We start from the raw sequence: 18,111 nt of genomic DNA on the forward strand, positions 1-18,111 counted from the left end.
TCCTTAGAGTCATTCCCATCTAGCACTTTTGTTTTTACTCAATTCTAAGGCACTTTGAGATACCGAATGATACTGTCTTGCTGTCTTTGCAAATAACTTTCTTCTTATAATGCCTAGGTTTTATATGTAGGAAAACAGTAGAGAACAGTTAGAGATTCCTTCTTTCCCTTTGAAATTTTTCATTTTAAATTGAATTGTTTTCCTATATTTGGTTTAATGCTCTGTTTCTCCTTATGGCTCGTCTTTAATTATTACTTTTAGAAACCTGCTTTTTTCTTTTTATTTGTAATTTTTATTTCCTGGTGAAAAACTAGGACACAAAGGTAAAGATGAAGGAGAAAAAAAGCTGTGCAGAGGTAACAACTATCAACATTGTAATATATATCTTTTCAAAGAGAGGTCTAAGTTGCCTCAAGCCACATCCACTTAGATACACAAATGGGTCTCTCAAGCCACAGTGCTCTACTTTCTCCTAGCAGGAAGTTGGGTCTTTTCTTGGCATGCCCCTCCAGTAATGATCCTTGGCCGTGAGGGGTTTCTTGCATGTTTGCATTGCTGCCTGCATCCCTCTAGTCCCCGTAGTTCTGGAGTCTGCTGCCCTTGCCGTGCTGCTGCACCCCTGACCTCTGCTGCGCTGCTACCACCTGGCTCTGAATAACACTGACCTTCTCGAAGCTGCTGCTGTTTCCGCAGTACACACACCGTGCTTACTGCTGTGCTGCTGAATCTCGGTCGAGTATCATCTTCGGTCTTCTCCCTCTCTGGGCGTGAGGGAAGCCTATGATTTTTTTTTTTTTTTTAAGATTTTATTTATTTAACAGAGGGAGACACAGCAAGAGAGGGAACACAAGCAAGGGGAGCGGGAGAGGGAGAAGCAGGCTTCCTGCGGAACAGGGAGCCCGATGTGGGGCTTGATCCCAGGACTCTGGGATCATGACCTGAGCCGAAGGCAGACGCTTAACGACTGAGCCACTCAGGTGCCCCTGGAAGCCTATGATTCTTATGGCCACCTCCTTGAGAGGGTTTCTACGGAGGAGCATTTGGGCCCTGATGACAGTTATTTCTTCTAGTTCATAGCCATTCCTTCCCAGAATTTACAGGCACTTTGGGGTGAGTGGGTGCTTGGGTGTTAGAGAGGGGCGGGGTTGAGGGGTCATCAAATGCTTAAGTGCAGTCTTCCACAGTGCTTGGTATCCCTGTAGAGGTGACAGCCTGTAGAGGAATAAATATTCCTATTTAATTGAGGAGAGGAACTACCTCTTGCCTAATAGGAGTGTAAGCTTTTCCGTGGGAATTTCTGGCACTGAATACAGTGTGTGGTTCAGAGTAGGCCTCCATAATTTTTTGTTTTGTGCATTGTAGAATCAACATATATCATGTAAGGGGGGAGGTGCTGTGAGGGAATCAAAGGAGTATGATACATTGTTATTACTAAGTTGCTTTTTCTCTGATACATGGTTTCTGTGTTTTGTTTTGTTTTTAAGATTTTATTTATTTGACAGAGAGAGCACAGGCAGGGGGAGCAGCAGAGGGAGAGGGAGAAGCAGCTCCCCGCTGAGCAGGGAGCCCAATGCGGGACTCGATCCCAGGACCCTGGGATCATGACCCGAGCCGAAGGCAGATGCTTAACCGGCTGAGCCACCCAGGCGCCCCCTGTTTTGTTTGTTTTGTTTTTTAAGATTTTGTTTATTTGAGAGAGAGAGCTCACAAGTGGGGGAAGGGGCAGAGGGAGAGGGACAAGCTGACTCCATGCTGAGCACAGAGCCCTACACTGGGGCTCAATCTCACTATCCTGAGATCACCACCTGAGCCAAAACCAAGGAAGTGTTTGAGTACCTTCAGTTGGACGCTTAACCAGCTGAGCCACCCAGATGTCCCTGGTTTCTGTTTTTTGTTTTTTTAAAATCATAATTGGTATAAGTCTACTTGGGGGCACAGGAAATACATACAAATACAGAGGAGTGAAAACGCTGAGAAGTGAAGTGAGAAGAAAGTGCTGTGGGAATTCTGAGGATGGAGAGCAAGATAGAATAGCTTAGCTCTGTCTCCTTTATGAAGCGGAGGTAAGGAGGAGTTGTCGTGGTCCTTGTGGCATGGGAATGGATTAGACAGGCAGAGTGGAAGAGTGAGGGAGGAGAACAGCTTGCCAGGTCCAGTACAAAGCTGCAGGGAACTCTGGTGCAGCTGAGGTATTCAGAGATCATCTTGCGCCATAGTTATGCACCCTTTCACCTTGACTTCTCCACCCTGCCCTCCATGGAGAGTGTAGGTAGAAACAAAATCCTAGTATTATTTTCTGTTTACCTATACTGAAATAACAACTGGGGAGAGCATTTTGAGTTCATTCTATGGGGGAACAGGTAGGAGCGGCAGGCTGTGAAGTCCTCTGCCTCTAGCAGTTATGATGAAGGATTTGGGTCTCCTTTTAATCCTCAGGCTTAGCTTTTCTTTCCTATATCTTCAGGGCAAGTGTCTTCCCTCCTGGGCCCTGTTACTCAGCTGAGGGAGCATCATCAGTTCTACATATATGGTGGGGGAGCTGGATATCCAAAGGGTGTTTCATGTCTTCTGCTGTGCAGGGGGACAGCACTCCTTGTTCCCTAGAGGAGGTCGGGATGGTTTGCACAGTCTTCCAGAACTCCGCATAAAATCACCAGGTTTCCTCTCAATGCTCGTCAAATATGATTACTTCAGGAGTGTTATATAACTTGAACTATAAGGGAAAGGGAGTGATTTTATTTACTTAGACCTCTAGAAATTTAACAGTGACTTTAATTTTCTAATTCTAAGGGTTTGAAGACATTCTTCAGAGTTAAAACCTAAAATTTGCAGGACAAATATCGCTGTATTTATATGGAAGTCAGGTTGGGTTTGAGCAAATTGAATATGGAACAGATCAGAAGTCAGGTTGGGTTTGAGCAAATTGAATATGGAACAGATCTTACTGTGCTCTGGCTCTTTGCTTTCCCCTCATGACTTTGGGCCTTTGAGAGGGTTAAGGAAGAAGAAGTGTGGCATCTTTCCTATTACCACACACTAGGCTGTTGCAGTTGGTGATCTGTATTCTCATCTTCCCTCTTTGAAGGAGTCCTTTGAAGAAAAATGTGCTTCTTAAATCAACCCCAGCCTCTCCTCCATACAAAGAACTCTTAATGATACTAGCAGAAAAGAAACAAATTCAGCTAAAAGCTCGTCTGCAGATCAGAAGAACAAAGACATGGAGTTTTGAGGAGTGAAGGTAGCATGGCGTCGGCCATGGGTGATCAAGACACAGCCAGACAATGTGGATCAGTTTCTTCAAACTGCGGCTTTTCTGCTGTCTGCTTGCAGTGCTGATGGTGGTGGTGCTGGTCATCAATGTGACTCAGGTAGAGGTGAGTACTTTGTATGCGCCTTCATAACTAGGGGAACCAAATCTAAGGATTTGGGGCTAACTAGCCTAGGAAATGCTCATCATCAGAGAACTTATCCTGGTCTTAGCTCTTGTTTTCATTAATTCAGGAAGTGTTTGAGTACCTTCAGTGGTTGTATGCTGTGCTGTGATGACAGACATGATTTCTTCGCTGATGGAGCTCATATTCTAAATGTGCATAGGACAAAACAATAAGTAATCATAATCATATAGTAATAATAAGTGATAATTAGAAATTGTGAAGAGTACGGTAAGGAAAGGAAAGCAGGCTACTCTGTAGTCACTAGAGGGATGAAGGAAGGCTTTTTCAAGGAGGGGACCTTTTAGCTGGCTGCTGGCCAAAAGCCGAAGGAGTATCTCAGAGGAGGGAGTTGATGCATCTGTCCTGAAGACTACGGAATGTACACAAGGGCAGGGACTGTGTTTTACTGAACCCTCTCAAGTGCCTGGCACTAGGAAGGAACTTAGTAGTATGCCCCTCTCCCCTGCCCTGCCACTCATAGGCCACCAAAATTTATGGAGTAATTCTGGATAAAATGATGCTGCCCTTTTACTTTTGTTGGCCTGTGGTACTTCTCAGGCTGCAGGTCCAACTTAATTATGGTTTTTCTCTGCTTCTTGGCTTTTGCTATAGATGGAATGTCTGTGTCCCCAAGCATTCTGGCCCTCTGGGAGCTCCGATTACTGTGGTCTTTCATGCTTTCAGGTTTTTCCTTCAGCCTCCGTAGTTTCATCATGCACTTGGGCTCTCCAGTACTCTGCTGAGTACTCGAGCGGGACCCTCTGCAGATCCCCTGAGTTCTCTCTGTCTGTACCTCTCCTGTCACTCTGTCCTGTGGATTCACTTTGGTCTTTTAAGACTAGGCCATAACTCTTCAACTTGACTAGTTGACCAGGCTCCACCCAGGATCCCCTCCCTATGCTGCAGCCTGGAGCGCTTTCAGGGCTGTAAGCAAAGGATCACCTGTATTTCCTGTCTTTCAGGCATCACTGTCCTTTGTTGCCTAATGTCCAGGGTCTGGAAAATCATTGTTTCATATATTTTGGCCTAATTTTTAAAAAAAGTTGTTTCAGGTGGAAGGGTAAATCTCACTGTTTCTTTATCTTGGCTAGATGTGGAAGTCTGGGGGATTTGAATTTGAGGGGAAAGTGATAGTCGAGAAGCTGGAGAGGAGAGGATTAATGGACTAAGGAGAGGAGATAATGCGATCTAGAGCACAAATGGAGCATAAAACTTTATGTAGGATGAGAGACGTGGTACATTGTGAGTGTTCTTGTTATCATTTTAGTATTAATTATGTAGGAGTGGCCGTGCTCCTTCCTCTGACCCAAGAAGGAAAAATATCATGATGGTGGTTGGCAATGTAAATACGTTTGCTGCTGGAGGGTAGGACATTGAAGCATTCTTGCCTGCAGAGGAGGTGGAAGGTGGCAGGAAGGTGCCCTGCGGGAGGTTTGTGTGCAGGGCCTTGGAAGAACAGAGTTGGGAGATGGAGCTGACCCTGCACGATGACAGAGGGGCAGTGACTTTCAAGACCATAGGTGTGCATGGCACTCATCTTCATTGGTTTTGTGAGTGTGTGTGTGTGTGTGCATGTGTGTGTGTGTTTTACCACATTAAACAGCCTGGGTATACAAATAGAAAAAAGAAACTTGTGTGGGTCTAAGTTCAGTGAGGAGGCAGGAAAAGTGAGAAAGAGAGACTTGAAAGGGTAGGCCAGAGTCCCACATCATTAATGTTATTACAGTCAGGAAGGAATTTGAGAAAATTCCCCTAATGGTCCTACTTTAGTTCTTGAAAACTTCTGGACTGAATGCCAACTAATAGCTCTAATTATCCGCACCAACACAAACTCAGCAATAAGGAGAAGGGAGATAGATGGCGGCAGTGGTAAACGATTAAGACAGTTCTGACATTGAAAATAATAAATAGGTCTTTTGGTAGAGTGCAGTAAAACATTTTCCCTGTCTAAAGAGGTCATCTTGTCCAAGATGAGAATATTGCCATGACTTTTAAACTGTTCAATTTATTACTGTGATGAAAATTGATAAAGAAGCTTAGGTTGGGGGTTGGGGAGTGGGAAAGGCTCTGAAGCTTGGCAGTGTGCCATCCCTTAATCCCCTTTCCATCCTATGCTTCTGATCCTGACTATGCTTTTCTTGTGATTAGAGTATCTGAGCATTTCCTGAAAGTACAGACTCCGTTTTAATTAAAAATATCACATAGTATGAGAAGGAGGTGTATGTAGCAATATCCAGCAAAAGTTGTGGAAGGGATCATTAGTATTTCTCTGATAAGCTCTTTTTTTTAAATTTATTTTTATTATTTATTTATTTATTTGAGAGACAGAGAATGAGAGAGAGAGAGCACATGAGAGGGGGAAGGGTCAGAGGGCGAAGCAGACTCCCCGCTGAGCAGGGAGCCCGACGCGGGACTCGATCCAGGGACTCCAGGATCATGACCTGAGCCGAAGGCAGTCGCTCAACCAACTGAGCCACCCAGGCGCCCCCCTCTGATAAGCTCTTATTGAGCATGGCCTGTTTTTTTCCCCCTTATTCATTGATATTTTAAATATATATTTTTTTCTGATTATAAAAATAGTACCAGTCTGTTAGGGATTTTGGCTGCAAGTAAAGTAAAACTGATTTTGTCTGACTTTAATATTAAGGAATATTACTTGTTTGCCATAGAGTCAGGAGGTAAGTTGGGCACAGTTGAGGCTCTGTTTCTCTGTAAGTCTCTTATCTCTGCCCTCCTTCCTTTGTGTTAGCTTCTATGCATGGCGTCCTCTTTCATGGTTGGATTTTAGGATGCTGTCATAGCAATAGGTGTTTGCGTCCTTGTTCATGTTCAGGTTAAGAGATAGTTTGTTCTCTCATAACTCTCTGAAGAGATTACTTGCATTTTTCCATTTGCAAGTAAAATTCAGCTGTTACCAGAGCCCTGGCAGGGTCTGGATTTGACTGCAGGCATCAACCAGAAACTTCCGGCAACCTCTTCTGGATTTTCGTAGGCGAGGATTGGGTCCCATGCCCATTCCTGAATCAGTCACTTGGGATTATCCCTTAATCAGGCAGGTCCACCCCTGAGCTGACAGGTCAGCAAACAGCAGTGCTGTTTTTCAGTAGGCAGGGAGTGAAACAGATATGGGATGTAAGGTCCACTCCAGACCACCACTGACAGTGGCTCCAGGAATGACCATTGGTGTTTCCTCTTGGCTTTGAATCTAAAAAGGTGGCACACCCTGGAGTTGTCCTTATCACTGGTCTAGAATAGAGTTGTCACTTAGGAAAATTTAAGCAAATTGATCTTTTTGCATTCTTTTTCATTTGTGAATAAAATTCATGTGGCTTAGCACCAAGTATCTAGTAATTCTTGGATTGGGCTGTGTAGGTCAATTGGCTGGGTTTTTTTTTTTTTTTTTAATTCCACTGTAATGAACAGACTGTGTTATATTAATTTCAGGTGAACAATACAGTGATTCACCAATTCTATATATTATTCAGTGCTCATCTCAGTATGTGTACTCTTAATCCCCTTCACCTATTTCATCCATCCCCCTACCAACTAAGTCCCTTCTGGTAAACACCAGTTTGTCCTCTATGTTTAAAAGTCTGTTTTTTTGGTTTGTCTTTTTCTTTCTTTCTTTGTTTTGTTTGTTAAATTTCACATATGAGTGAAATCGTATGGTATTATGTCTTTCTCTTACTTATTTCACTTAGCATTCTATAGGTCCATCCCTGTTGTTGCAAATGGCAAGATTTCATTTTTTTTAGGCTGAATGATATTCCATTGTTTATATGTACCACATCTTTGTCCATTCATTCATCTATGGACGGATACTTGGGTTGCTTCCATATCTTGGCTATTGTAAATAATGCTGCAGTAAACGGAGGGGGGCATATATCTTTTTGAATTAGCGTTTTCATTTTCTTTGGGTAAATACCCATTAATGTAGTTACTGGATCATATGGTAATTCTATTTTTAACTTTTTGAGGAAACCTCCATACCGTGTTCCACAATGGCTGCACCAGTTTGCATTCCCACCAACAGTGCACGAGGGTTCCTTTTTTCTCCACATCCTTGCTATCAGTTATTGTTTCTTATGTTGTTGGTTTTAGCCATTCTAACAGGTTTGAGGAGATAGCTCATCGTGGTTTTGATTTGCATTTCCTTGATGATGAGTGACATTGAACATCTTTTCATGTGTCTGCTGGCCATCTGGATGTCTTTGGAGAAATGTCTGTTCTTGTCTTCTGCCCACTTTTAATTGGATTATTTGTTTTTTTTGGTGTTGAGTTGTGTAAGTTCTTTATATATTTTGGATTGTAACCCTTTATTGGCTATGTCATTTGCAAATATCTTCTCCCATTCCGTAGGTTGTCTTTTTGTTTTGTTGATTGTTTCCTTTGCTATGCTGAAGCTTTTTATTTTGATGTAGTACTAATAGTTTATTTTTGCTTTTGTTTCCCTTGCCTTAGGAAATATATCTAGAAGAATGTTGGTGTGGCCAATGTCAGAGAAATTACTCCCTGTGCTCTCTTCTAGGATTTTTATGGCTTCAGGTCTCCTATTTAGGTCTTTAATCGATTTTGAGTTTATTTTTGTGTATGATGTAAGAAAGTGGTCCATTTTAATTCTTTTGCATGTAACTGTCCAATTTTCCCAACACCATTTGTTGAAGAGTCTTTTTCCCATTGCATATTCTTGCCTCCTTTGTCAAAGATTAATTGACCAAATAATCATGGGTTTATTTCTGGGCTCTCTATTCTGTTCTGTTGATCTATATGTCATTTTTGTGCTAGTACCGTACTGTTTTGATTACTACAGTTTGTAATATATCTTGAAGTCTGGGATTTTGATATCTCCAGTTTTTTTTTTTTATTCATTTATTTGACAGAGAGGCTAAAGAGAGCACGAGCAGGGGGGCAGAGGGAGAGGGAGAAGCAGACACCCTGCTGATCAGGGAGCCCAACGTCGCAGGGCTCGATCCCAGGACCCCGGGATCATGACCTGAGCCAAAGGCAGACACCTAACTGACTGGCCACCCAGGGGCCCTGTGATATCTCCAGTTTTATTCTTTTTCAAGATTGCTTTGGCTATTCAGGGTCTTTTATGGTTCCATACAAATTATAGGATTATTTGTTCTAGTTCTGTGAAAAATGCTATTGGTATTTTGATAGGGATTACATTAAATTTGTGGATTGCTTTGGGTAGTATGGACATTTTAAAAATATTTGTTCTCCCAATCCATGAGCATGGAATACGTTTCCATGTGTTTGTGTCATCTTCAATTTCTTTCATCGTGTTTTGTAGTTTTCCGAGTACAGGTCTTTCACCTCCTTGGTTAAGTTTATTCCTAAGTATTTTATTATTTTTGTTGCAATTGTAAATGGGATTGTTTCCTTAATTTCTCTTTCTGCTGCTTCATTGTTAGTGTATAGAAATGCAAAAGATTTCTGTATATTGATTTTGTATCCTGAGATTGGTTGGTCTTGAATAGCTGTGGATGGCTACTCAAGGAACAAGAGTAAAAGTAGAAGAGGAAGAGAAGAAAAGGGTAGGAAGGAGAAAGGGGGTATGTTGTGAGCATGCATGGTTTGGTCCTTAGTGGTTTGTCATATTCTTACAACAACTAAAAAAGAGAGGGAGGATGGAATATTTCCTAATAGGTAATCAGTAGAAAAGGGAGAATTTTCTTTTCCTTCCTTTCATTGAGATACAATTGACATATAACATTTTAGGTTTTAGGTGTGCAACGTGTTGATTTGATATTTGTATATTGTGATATGATTATCACCATAGGATTTTACAATATCAGATCTTATAACGTAGTCTTTAATCTATTTTGAGTGGTGTAAGAAATGGGTTTAGTCATTTGTCTGCTTGTTGTCCAGTTTTTCTAACACCATTCGCTGAAGAGACTGTGCTTTCCGCATTGAGTATTTGTGGCTCCCCTGTTGTATATTAGTTGATCCTAGGGGTGCCTGGCTGGCTCACTTGGTAGAGCATGTGACTCTTGATCTTGGGGTCATGAGTTTGAGCCCCACATTGGGCATAGAGATTACTTAAAAAAAAAATTAGTTGATTGTATATGTGGGGCTTTATTTTGGGGTCTTAATTCTATTCTGTATTTATGTCAGTACCATACTGTTTTGATTACTATAGCTTTGTAGTGTAATTTGAAATCAGGAAGTATGATACCTTCAGCTTTGTTCTTGTTTCTTAGGATTGTCTGGTTTTTTGGGGTCTTTTATGTTTGATACAAATTTTGTTTTTTCTATTATTAAAAATGCCATTGGAATTTTGATAGGGATTGCTTTATAAATGTCTGTTTGGTCCATTTTATCTAATGTATGTATGGTTCAAATCCAATATTTACTTGTTGATTTTCTGTCTGGATGATCTGTTCATTGACGACAGTGGAGTATTGAAGTCCCTACTATTTTTTTTTTTTTTAAGATTTTATTTATTCATTTGGGGGAGAGAGAGAGAGCTTGAGAGAGAGAGAGAGAGAGAGAGAGAGCATGAGCAGAGGGGGAGGGGCAGGGAGAGAAGCAGACTCCCCGCTGAGCAGGGAACCCAATGCGGGACTCGATTCCTGGACCCTGGACCATGACCTGAGCTGAAGGCAGACAGTTAACTGACTGAGCCACCCAGGCGCCCTCCCCTACTATTCTTTTATTGTTGTCTATTTCTCCCTTCAGTTCTGTTAGTATTTAATTAATATATATATTAATATATTTTGGTGTTCTGTTGTTGGGTTGGTATATGTTTATGATTGTTATATCCTCTTGATGAATTGGCCTCTTTATCATTCTGTAATGACCTTTTTTTGTCTCTTGTTACTGTTCTTAGTTGAAAGTTTATTTTGTCTCATATAAGTATAGCCACCCCCTCTTTCTTTTGGTTTCTACTTGTATGAGATATCATTTGTCATCTCTTTGCTTTCAGCCTATGTGTATCCTTAAATCTGAAGTATCTTGTAGGCTGCCTATAGGCGGGTCCTTTTTTTTTTTTTTTTAATCCATTCAGCTACTGTGCCTTTTGCTTGGTGAATTTAATCCATTTACATTTAGAGTATTTATTGATATGTAAGGACTTACTAATGCCATCTTATTAATTGCTTTCTGATTGTTTTGTATTTTCATAGTTTCTTTTTCCCTCTGTTTGTGCCTTCTTTTGTAAATTGGTGTTTTTCCATGGTGGTGTGCTCTGTTTTTCCTTTTTTTCTCTTGTGAACCTGTTCTGTTTTTGCATTGTGGTTACCGTGGGACTTATATAAAATATCTCATAGATAAAGCAGTCCATTTTAACCCTATAACAACTTAACTTCAGTAGCATACAAAGCTCCACCTTTTTACTCTCTCCGTTTTTTATATGTATGTATGTGTATATATATATGTATATATATATATTTTTTAAGGTTTTATTTATTCATGAGAGAAAGAGAGGGAGAGAGGCAGAGGCAGAGGGAGAAGCAGCCTTAGCGGAGCAGGGAGCCCAATGCGGGACTTGATCCCAGGACCCTGGGATCATGACCTGAGCTGAAGGCAAACGTTTAACCTACTGAGTCACCCAGGTACCTTATATATAAAACAAAATTTGTATCAAACCATAAAAGACCCCAAAAAACCAGAGCAAACCTAAGAAACAAGAACAAAGCTGAAGGTATCATACTTCCTGATTTCAAACTACACTACAAAGTGTATATATATATATATATATATATATATATATATATATATATACTTTTAAAGATTTTATTTATTTATTTGACACAGAGAGAGAGAACACAAGCAGGAGGAGTGGCAGGCAGAGAGGGAGGGAGAAGCAGGCTCCCACAGAGCAGGGAGCCTGACATGGGGCTCGATCCCAGGATCCTGGGATCATGACCCAAGCCAAAGGCAAATGCCCAACTGACTGAGCCACCCAGGAGCCCCTTTCCCTTTTATATATTTGATGTCACAATTTACCTCTTTTTATACTGTGTATTCATTAAATTATAGTAGCTATAGTTACTTTTAATGCTTTTCCATTTAACTTTTATGCTGTAGTTAGGTGGGTTTTTTTTTTAAGATTTTATTTATTTATTTGTCAGAGAGAGAGAGAGAGAGAGCACAAGCAGGGGGAGCAGCAGGGAGAAGCAGGCTCCCTAAGCAGGGAGCCTGATGTGGGACTCGATCCCAGGACCCTGGGATCATGACCTGAGCTGAAGGCAGACGCCTAACTGACTGAGTCACCCAGGCACCCTGTAGTTAGGTGGTTAATACACTATTCTATTATAGAATTATAGTTTTCTAAATCTGACTGTGTATTTCTCTTTACTGTTGTGTGGTATACTTTCGTATGTTCTCGTGTCACCGATCAGCATCTTCATTTCAGCTTGAACGACTCTTTTCCGCATTCTTGCAAGGCAGATGTAGTGGTGATGCACTTTCTCAGCTTTTGTTTGTCTGAGACAGTCTTTATTTCGCCTTCATATCTGAAAGCTAACTTTGCCAGATGCAGTATTTTTGGCCCACACTTATTTTCTTTCATCACTTTGAATGTGTCATTCCACTTGTCCTGGCCCAAGGAGTTTCTGCTGAGAAACCTGCTGATAGCCAAATGGGTGTTCCTTTCAGATTACAGTCTTTTTTTCTGGCTGCTTTTAGGATTCTCTGTGCTTTGTTTTTTTGTTTTTTTTAATTATGTTATGTTAATCACCATACATCACATCATTAGTTTTTGATGTAGTGGTTCATGATTCATTGTTTGCGTATAACACCCAGTGCTCCATGCAGAACGTGCCCTCTTTAATACCCATCACCAGGCTAACCCATCCCCCCATCCCCCTCCCCTCTAGAACCCTCAGTTTGTCTCTGTGTTTGTTTTTGACAATGTCATTATATTGTGTCTTGGACAAGGTCTTTTTGCACTGAGATGATTGGATGATCTTTTAGCTTTGTGAACTGTGAAAAAAACACAGGTCATCCAATTATATCCCCAGGTTTAGAAAGTTGGCAGCTGTTTCTAATATTTGTATGTTTAATGTCATCCCATAGATCACGTGCTTTCTGTGTTCTTTTTCATTCTTTTTTCTTCATTCATTTCTGATTGGGTTATTTCAAAGTTGCTGTTTTCCAGCTCACTTATTATGTCTTCCATTTGATCTACTCTACTGTAGATGCTCTCTATGGCATTTTTCATTGCATTCATTGCATTTCTGTTTGCTTCTTTTTTATGATTTCTCTTGCTTTGTAGATTTCTCATTTTGTTGAATTGTCTGTGTTTTCTTTGCTGAGTTTCCTTAACCAGCTATTTTGAATTATTTATCAGATAGCTTGTTAAATTCTGTGCCTTTGAGTTAGGTTATTAGAAGATTATTGTTATCTTTTGGTGATGATGTATTTCCTTGATTTTTCATGTTCTTCTAGATTTTCGTTGCTGCTTTTGCCTTTAAGGTAGCAGATACTTCCTCAAATCTATACTAGTTACCTTCAGATGGGTTAAACTGTTTGTTGGTCCTATAGTATCTGGAGTTTTGTCCTCCTTATGTGGATACATCTTCTCCACATTTTTGCTGCTTCATGTGACACAATTCTTAAGCTCTTATCTCTTCCCTGAGTCTTACAAACCACCGGGCTAGTTGCTGTTAACTTCTTTTGTTTTCTAGAAAGTGGCACTGTAACTCAAGTTTCTGGTTTCTTCTTTGCTTATAGATATTAGTCTCTTTTTCTGATAGCACTCATTTATCAGACTTATATTTGCCACCTCACTTGGAAGTGTATGTGAGGAGATGATTGCAGAGTTGGGCGAGGTGTGAGTTTAGCACTCAGGGTGTTGGGGTGCTTGTGGGCTCGGTGGGGAGATTGTCAGGTGGGGTTCTCCCATAGGCTTATGGATCAACTTCCTGCTGAAGTTCTGAGCGCAGTTAGCAGGTCCTGCATCCCTTCAATGCCCTTTGATATTCTCATTTGCCTTTTCCTGATCTCCTCCCTGCCACCAGTCATGGAGGTCCAGCTTCAGTACTCTGGGTGCTGCTGGAGAGAAATGGGTTTCTCCACCAGCATCTGACTCAGCAGGGATAGCTGAGCATTAACTCACCACTCTCCTTTTCCCTCTTGGGAGAGGATGCTGCCATATAGTTCAGCCACACTGTGTTGTGTTGGGGGAGGGACAGCACTGGCAGAGTTTCTGTTAACCGCTCCACTCTGTCACCAGTGGCACGCTGGAATCTCCTCCTCTAGGGAAGGCTGGATTTCCACAAATTCTTTTTCATTCACTGGGATTTGCCCAGGTCAGCACTCTTCAGGTTTTCCCCAACTGTGGCCATGAGGGGTTAGGGCAGGTTCACTGGCTCTTCCGCAGCCTGTGCTGAGTCTGTCTGCCTGCACATGTGGGTGAGACGTCTAGGTCCCCTGGCATATGGTGCTGTTTCCCACAACTCCCATAAAGGCACTTTTGTTTGTGGTTGGGTGCCTGATTAGTTGTTGAAAGAGGGACAAAAAAGGAGGAATGGCTTAGGCTGTTACATGCTGATGTCAATTCTGCTAAGAGGAAATTTTCAGTCATTTTTGTTTCCTCTATTTTTTTTTTTAAAGATTTTATTTATTTGAGAGGGAGAGAGGGAACATGAACAGGGTGAGGGGCAAAGGGAGAAGCAGACTCCCTGCTGAGCAGGGAGCCTGACTGGGGGCTCGATCCCGGGACTCCAGGATCATGACCTGAGCCAAAGGCAGACTGAGCCACCCAGGCGCCCCCTGCTTACCTCTTTAAATTAACAAATAATACCATGTTCTCCTTTAAAATGAGGGCTCCTAATGAAATCCTTTCCACTGAAAATATCTGTAAGTGTAAAATGAAAGGGAAAAAAGCACAGATTCTAAGATCATTAAAAATTCTTTATGTATTTTGGGGTTATTTTTACCTTGTGTGGAATTATTTTTACCTGTATAAGATTTTGAAGTGTTTTGGCATAGGTGGGGAGCTTGAGGCATTTGTTTAAGTGGTTTGTAACAGGTAATACTAGCTATTGAGGAGAATAATTTTTGGCTTTGCTTTGTTGTTATTGGTTTTTCTCCCCATTGCAGTTTAACTCATTATATAATGTTGATCAGTTTCCTGGGTTAAGTACTAAAAAGGTTCTGCACACAATTTTCAGTGTGTATGTGAGGGATTTTTCTACACCACAAGGCAATTCGTGGACGTCAGCAGGGTATTCTACAATTCAACTCAATTCTGACACTATCTACCTGGAAATTGCATTGTATTCCATTTATTAGGGGCTCAGTTCTACAAGACTGTCTTTCCCTCCTCCTCTACCACACACACACTATAGATGTCATTTGTAAATTTGGGTTGTCACCTGTGCTTTTTACCAACTGGGTATAGATTGGAGTTTCCAGTGACCCCCACCTTGGGTTTAATTAATTTGTTAGGGTGGTTCAACAGAATTCAGAGATACATTTTACTTACTAGATTACTGGTTTATTATAAAATGATATAACTCAAGAACAACCAGATGGAAGAGATGCATAGGGCAAGGTATGTGGCAAGGGAATGGAACTTCCATGCTCTCTGTGTGTGCCACTGTCTCTGAATCTTCATGTGTTCACCATCCTGGAAGCTCTCCAGAGCTCATCCTATTGGATTTTTATGGAGGTTTCATTCCACAGGTATGATTGATTAAGTCATTAGCCGTTGGCAGTTGATTCTACTTCCAGCCACTCTCCCCTTCCCAGAGGTGAGGGGGTGGGACTGAAAGGTTTAATCCTCTAGTCATGGTTGGTTCCCCTGGCAACCAGCCCCCATCCTTAGGTACTTTCCAAAAGTCACCTCATTAACATCAACCCAGTTGTGGTGGAAAGGGGTTTGTTTTGAATAAGACACCTATTTCACCTTTATAGCTCTGAAGTGTTTTCAGGAACTGAAAACAAAAAACCAATTTTATAACAATAAAACCCCACATAGATCAGTGAAACAGCATAAAGAGCCCAGAAATATATCCATGCCTTTTGGGTCAATTAATCTATGACAAAAGAGGCAAGAATATGCAATGGAAAAAAGTCTCTTCGATAAATGGTGCTGGGAAAACTGGACAGCTGCATGCAAAAGAGTGAAACTGGACCACTATTTTAAACCATACACAAAAATAAACTCAAAATGGATTGAAGACTTAAATGTGAGACCTGAAACTATAAAATTGCTAAAAGAAAACCTAGTAATCTCTTGGACATTGACCTTAACAACATATTTATGCATATATCTCCTAAAGCACGGGAAGCAAAAGTAAACTATTGGGACTACACCAAAATAAAAATTTTTAGCACAACAGAGGACCATCAACAAAACAAAAAGGCATTCTACTGAATGAGAGAAGATATTTGCAAATGATGTATCTGATAATGGGTTCATAGCTAAAATATATCAAAAAACAATGCCCAAAAAACCAATCCAATTAAAAAATGGAGAGAAGACCTGAATAGACATTTTTCCAAAGAAGACATACAGATGGCCAGCAGACACATCAAGAGATACTCAGCATCACTATTCATCAGGGAAATGCACGTCAAAACCACAATAAGATATCACCTCACACCATTTGGAATGGCTAGTATCAAAAAGATAAGAAATAACAAGTATTGGCAAAGATGTAGAGAAAAGGGACTTCTTGTGCACTGTTGGTGGGAATGTAAATTGGTGCAGCCACTGTAGAAAACAGTATGGAGGCTTCCTCAAAAAATTAAAAATGGAAATACTATATGATCCAGTAATTCCACTACTGGGTATTTACCCAGAGAAAATGAAAACAGTAATTCAAAAAGATATCTGCACCCCTATGTTAATTGCAGCATTATTTACAAAAGCCAAGATGTGGAAGCAACCCACGTGTCTACTGATGGATGAACGAATAAAGAAGATGTGGTATATATACACAGTGGACTATTAGCCATAAAAAAGAATGAAGTCTTATCATTTGCCACAACATAGATAGAGCTAGAAGGTATTATGCTAGGTGAAATAAGTCAGACAGAGAAATGCAGATACCATATGACTTCACTTATATGTGGAATTTATAATCAAAAGAAATGAATGAACAAACAAAAAGATTCTTAAATACAGAGAACAAACTGGTGGTTGCCAGAGGGGAGGTGGGGGTTGGAAAATGGGCAAAAGAGATGAAGGGGATTAAGAGGTACAAACTTCCAGTTATAAAATATGTATGTCAGAGAGACAATAAGTATAGCATAGGGAATATAGTCAATAATATTGTAATAATGTAGGATGACAGATGGTAAGTATATTACCGTGGTAAGCATTGAATAATATACAGAATTGTCAAATCAATATGTTGTATACCTGAAACTACTATAATACTACATGTCAATTATACTTCAATAATAAAAAAAAAGATAAAGCAGGTGTCTTGTAGACAACATATAATCGAGTCTTGTTTTTTTGATCTACTCTGATGACTTGTGACTTTTATTTTTATTATTATTATTATTTTTTAAGATTTTATTTATTTATTTGACAGAGAGAGAGACAGTGAGAGAGGGAACACAGGGGGAGTGGGAGAGGGAGAAGCAGGCTTCCCGCTGAGCAGGAGCTCGATGCGGGGCTCCATCCCAGGACCCTGGGATCATGACCTGAGCCGAAGGTAGACGCTTAACGACTGAGCCACCCAGGTGCTCCTGACTTACGACTTTTAATTGGTGCATTTAGCTCATTAATGTTTAGAATGATTATTGATACAGTTAGATTAATGCCTATCATATTTGTTACTGTTTTCTTTTTCTTCTTTTTTTAAGATTTTATTTATTTATTTGAGAGACCGTGAGAGAGGGATAGAGAGCACTGAGAGAGAGGGAGAAGCAGATTCCCCGCCGAGATCATGACCTGAGCTGGAGGCAGATGCTTAACTGACTGAGCCACCCAAGCACCCCTTGTTATTGTTTTCTACTCAATGTCCTTGTTTTTGTTTCTATTGTCTTCTCTTTTTTTGCCTTTTGTGGTTTTAATTGAGCATTTTACATATTCCATCTTCTCTCTTTTATTGCTATATCAATTATATTTGTTATTTTACTTCTTTAAGTGATTTCCTAAGAGTTTGCAATATGCATTTACAATTAATCCAAATCTGCTATCAGTTAACTCGAAACTGCTTTTTTGATAGTGCAGATATCTTGTAATAACAAAATGTTCCTAATTTTTCCTCCTGTCCTTTGTATAATCATTGTTATTTATTTCACTTATACATAAACATATATATACACATATGCGTGTGTAATTGAATACATTGTTGCTGTTATTATTTTGGGCAAATTGTTATTTGTTAGATCGATTATGAATATGATAAGTAATCACAAAAGTTGATTAGTAATTACTCTTGAAGAATAAATTGTTGGCTGAGGGGAAAAAAAATATGAGAAGTAAAAGTTTTTATTTTACCTTTACTTATTTATTCTCTGGTGCTGTTCCTCATTTTATGTAGAACAGGGTTTCTGATCTATATCCTTTCCTTTTCCCTGAAGAACTTCTTTTAACATTTTTTGTTAGACAGGTCTGCTGGCAACAAATTCTCTCAATTTCATTGAAGAAAGTCTTTACTTCACGTCTGAAGGGTAATTTTGCAATGTATGGAAGTCTAGGGTTTTTTTTTTTTTTTCTCTCAACTCCTTTAGCATTGCCCTCCACTTCTCATGATTTCCC

The 18,111-nt window shown here is 40.3% G+C and overlaps 1 protein-coding gene across 9 annotated transcripts in view; it reads left to right on the plus strand.

The window, feature by feature from the left end:
* The window catches only part of NXPE3 (neurexophilin and PC-esterase domain family member 3), a 47,815-nt gene that overhangs the window by 3,191 nt on the left and 26,513 nt on the right, over nucleotides 1–18,111 (plus strand). For 7 of the 9 annotated variants that reach the window (XM_036114272.2, XM_036114275.2, XM_036114276.2 and 4 more), the window contains one exon: nucleotides 3,086–3,374. The exons of the other annotated variants lie outside the window; for them this stretch is intronic. In XM_036114272.2, the coding sequence (XP_035970165.1) occupies nucleotides 3,282–3,374 (93 nt within the window). In that variant the 5' untranslated portion in view covers nucleotides 3,086–3,281. The remainder of the gene's footprint in view (nucleotides 1–3,085; nucleotides 3,375–18,111) is intronic. 9 annotated transcript variants of the gene reach the window in all.

This window comes from Halichoerus grypus, chromosome 1 (assembly GCF_964656455.1).
Source record: "Halichoerus grypus chromosome 1, mHalGry1.hap1.1, whole genome shotgun sequence".
NCBI classification, from domain to species: Eukaryota; Metazoa; Chordata; class Mammalia; order Carnivora; family Phocidae; genus Halichoerus; species Halichoerus grypus.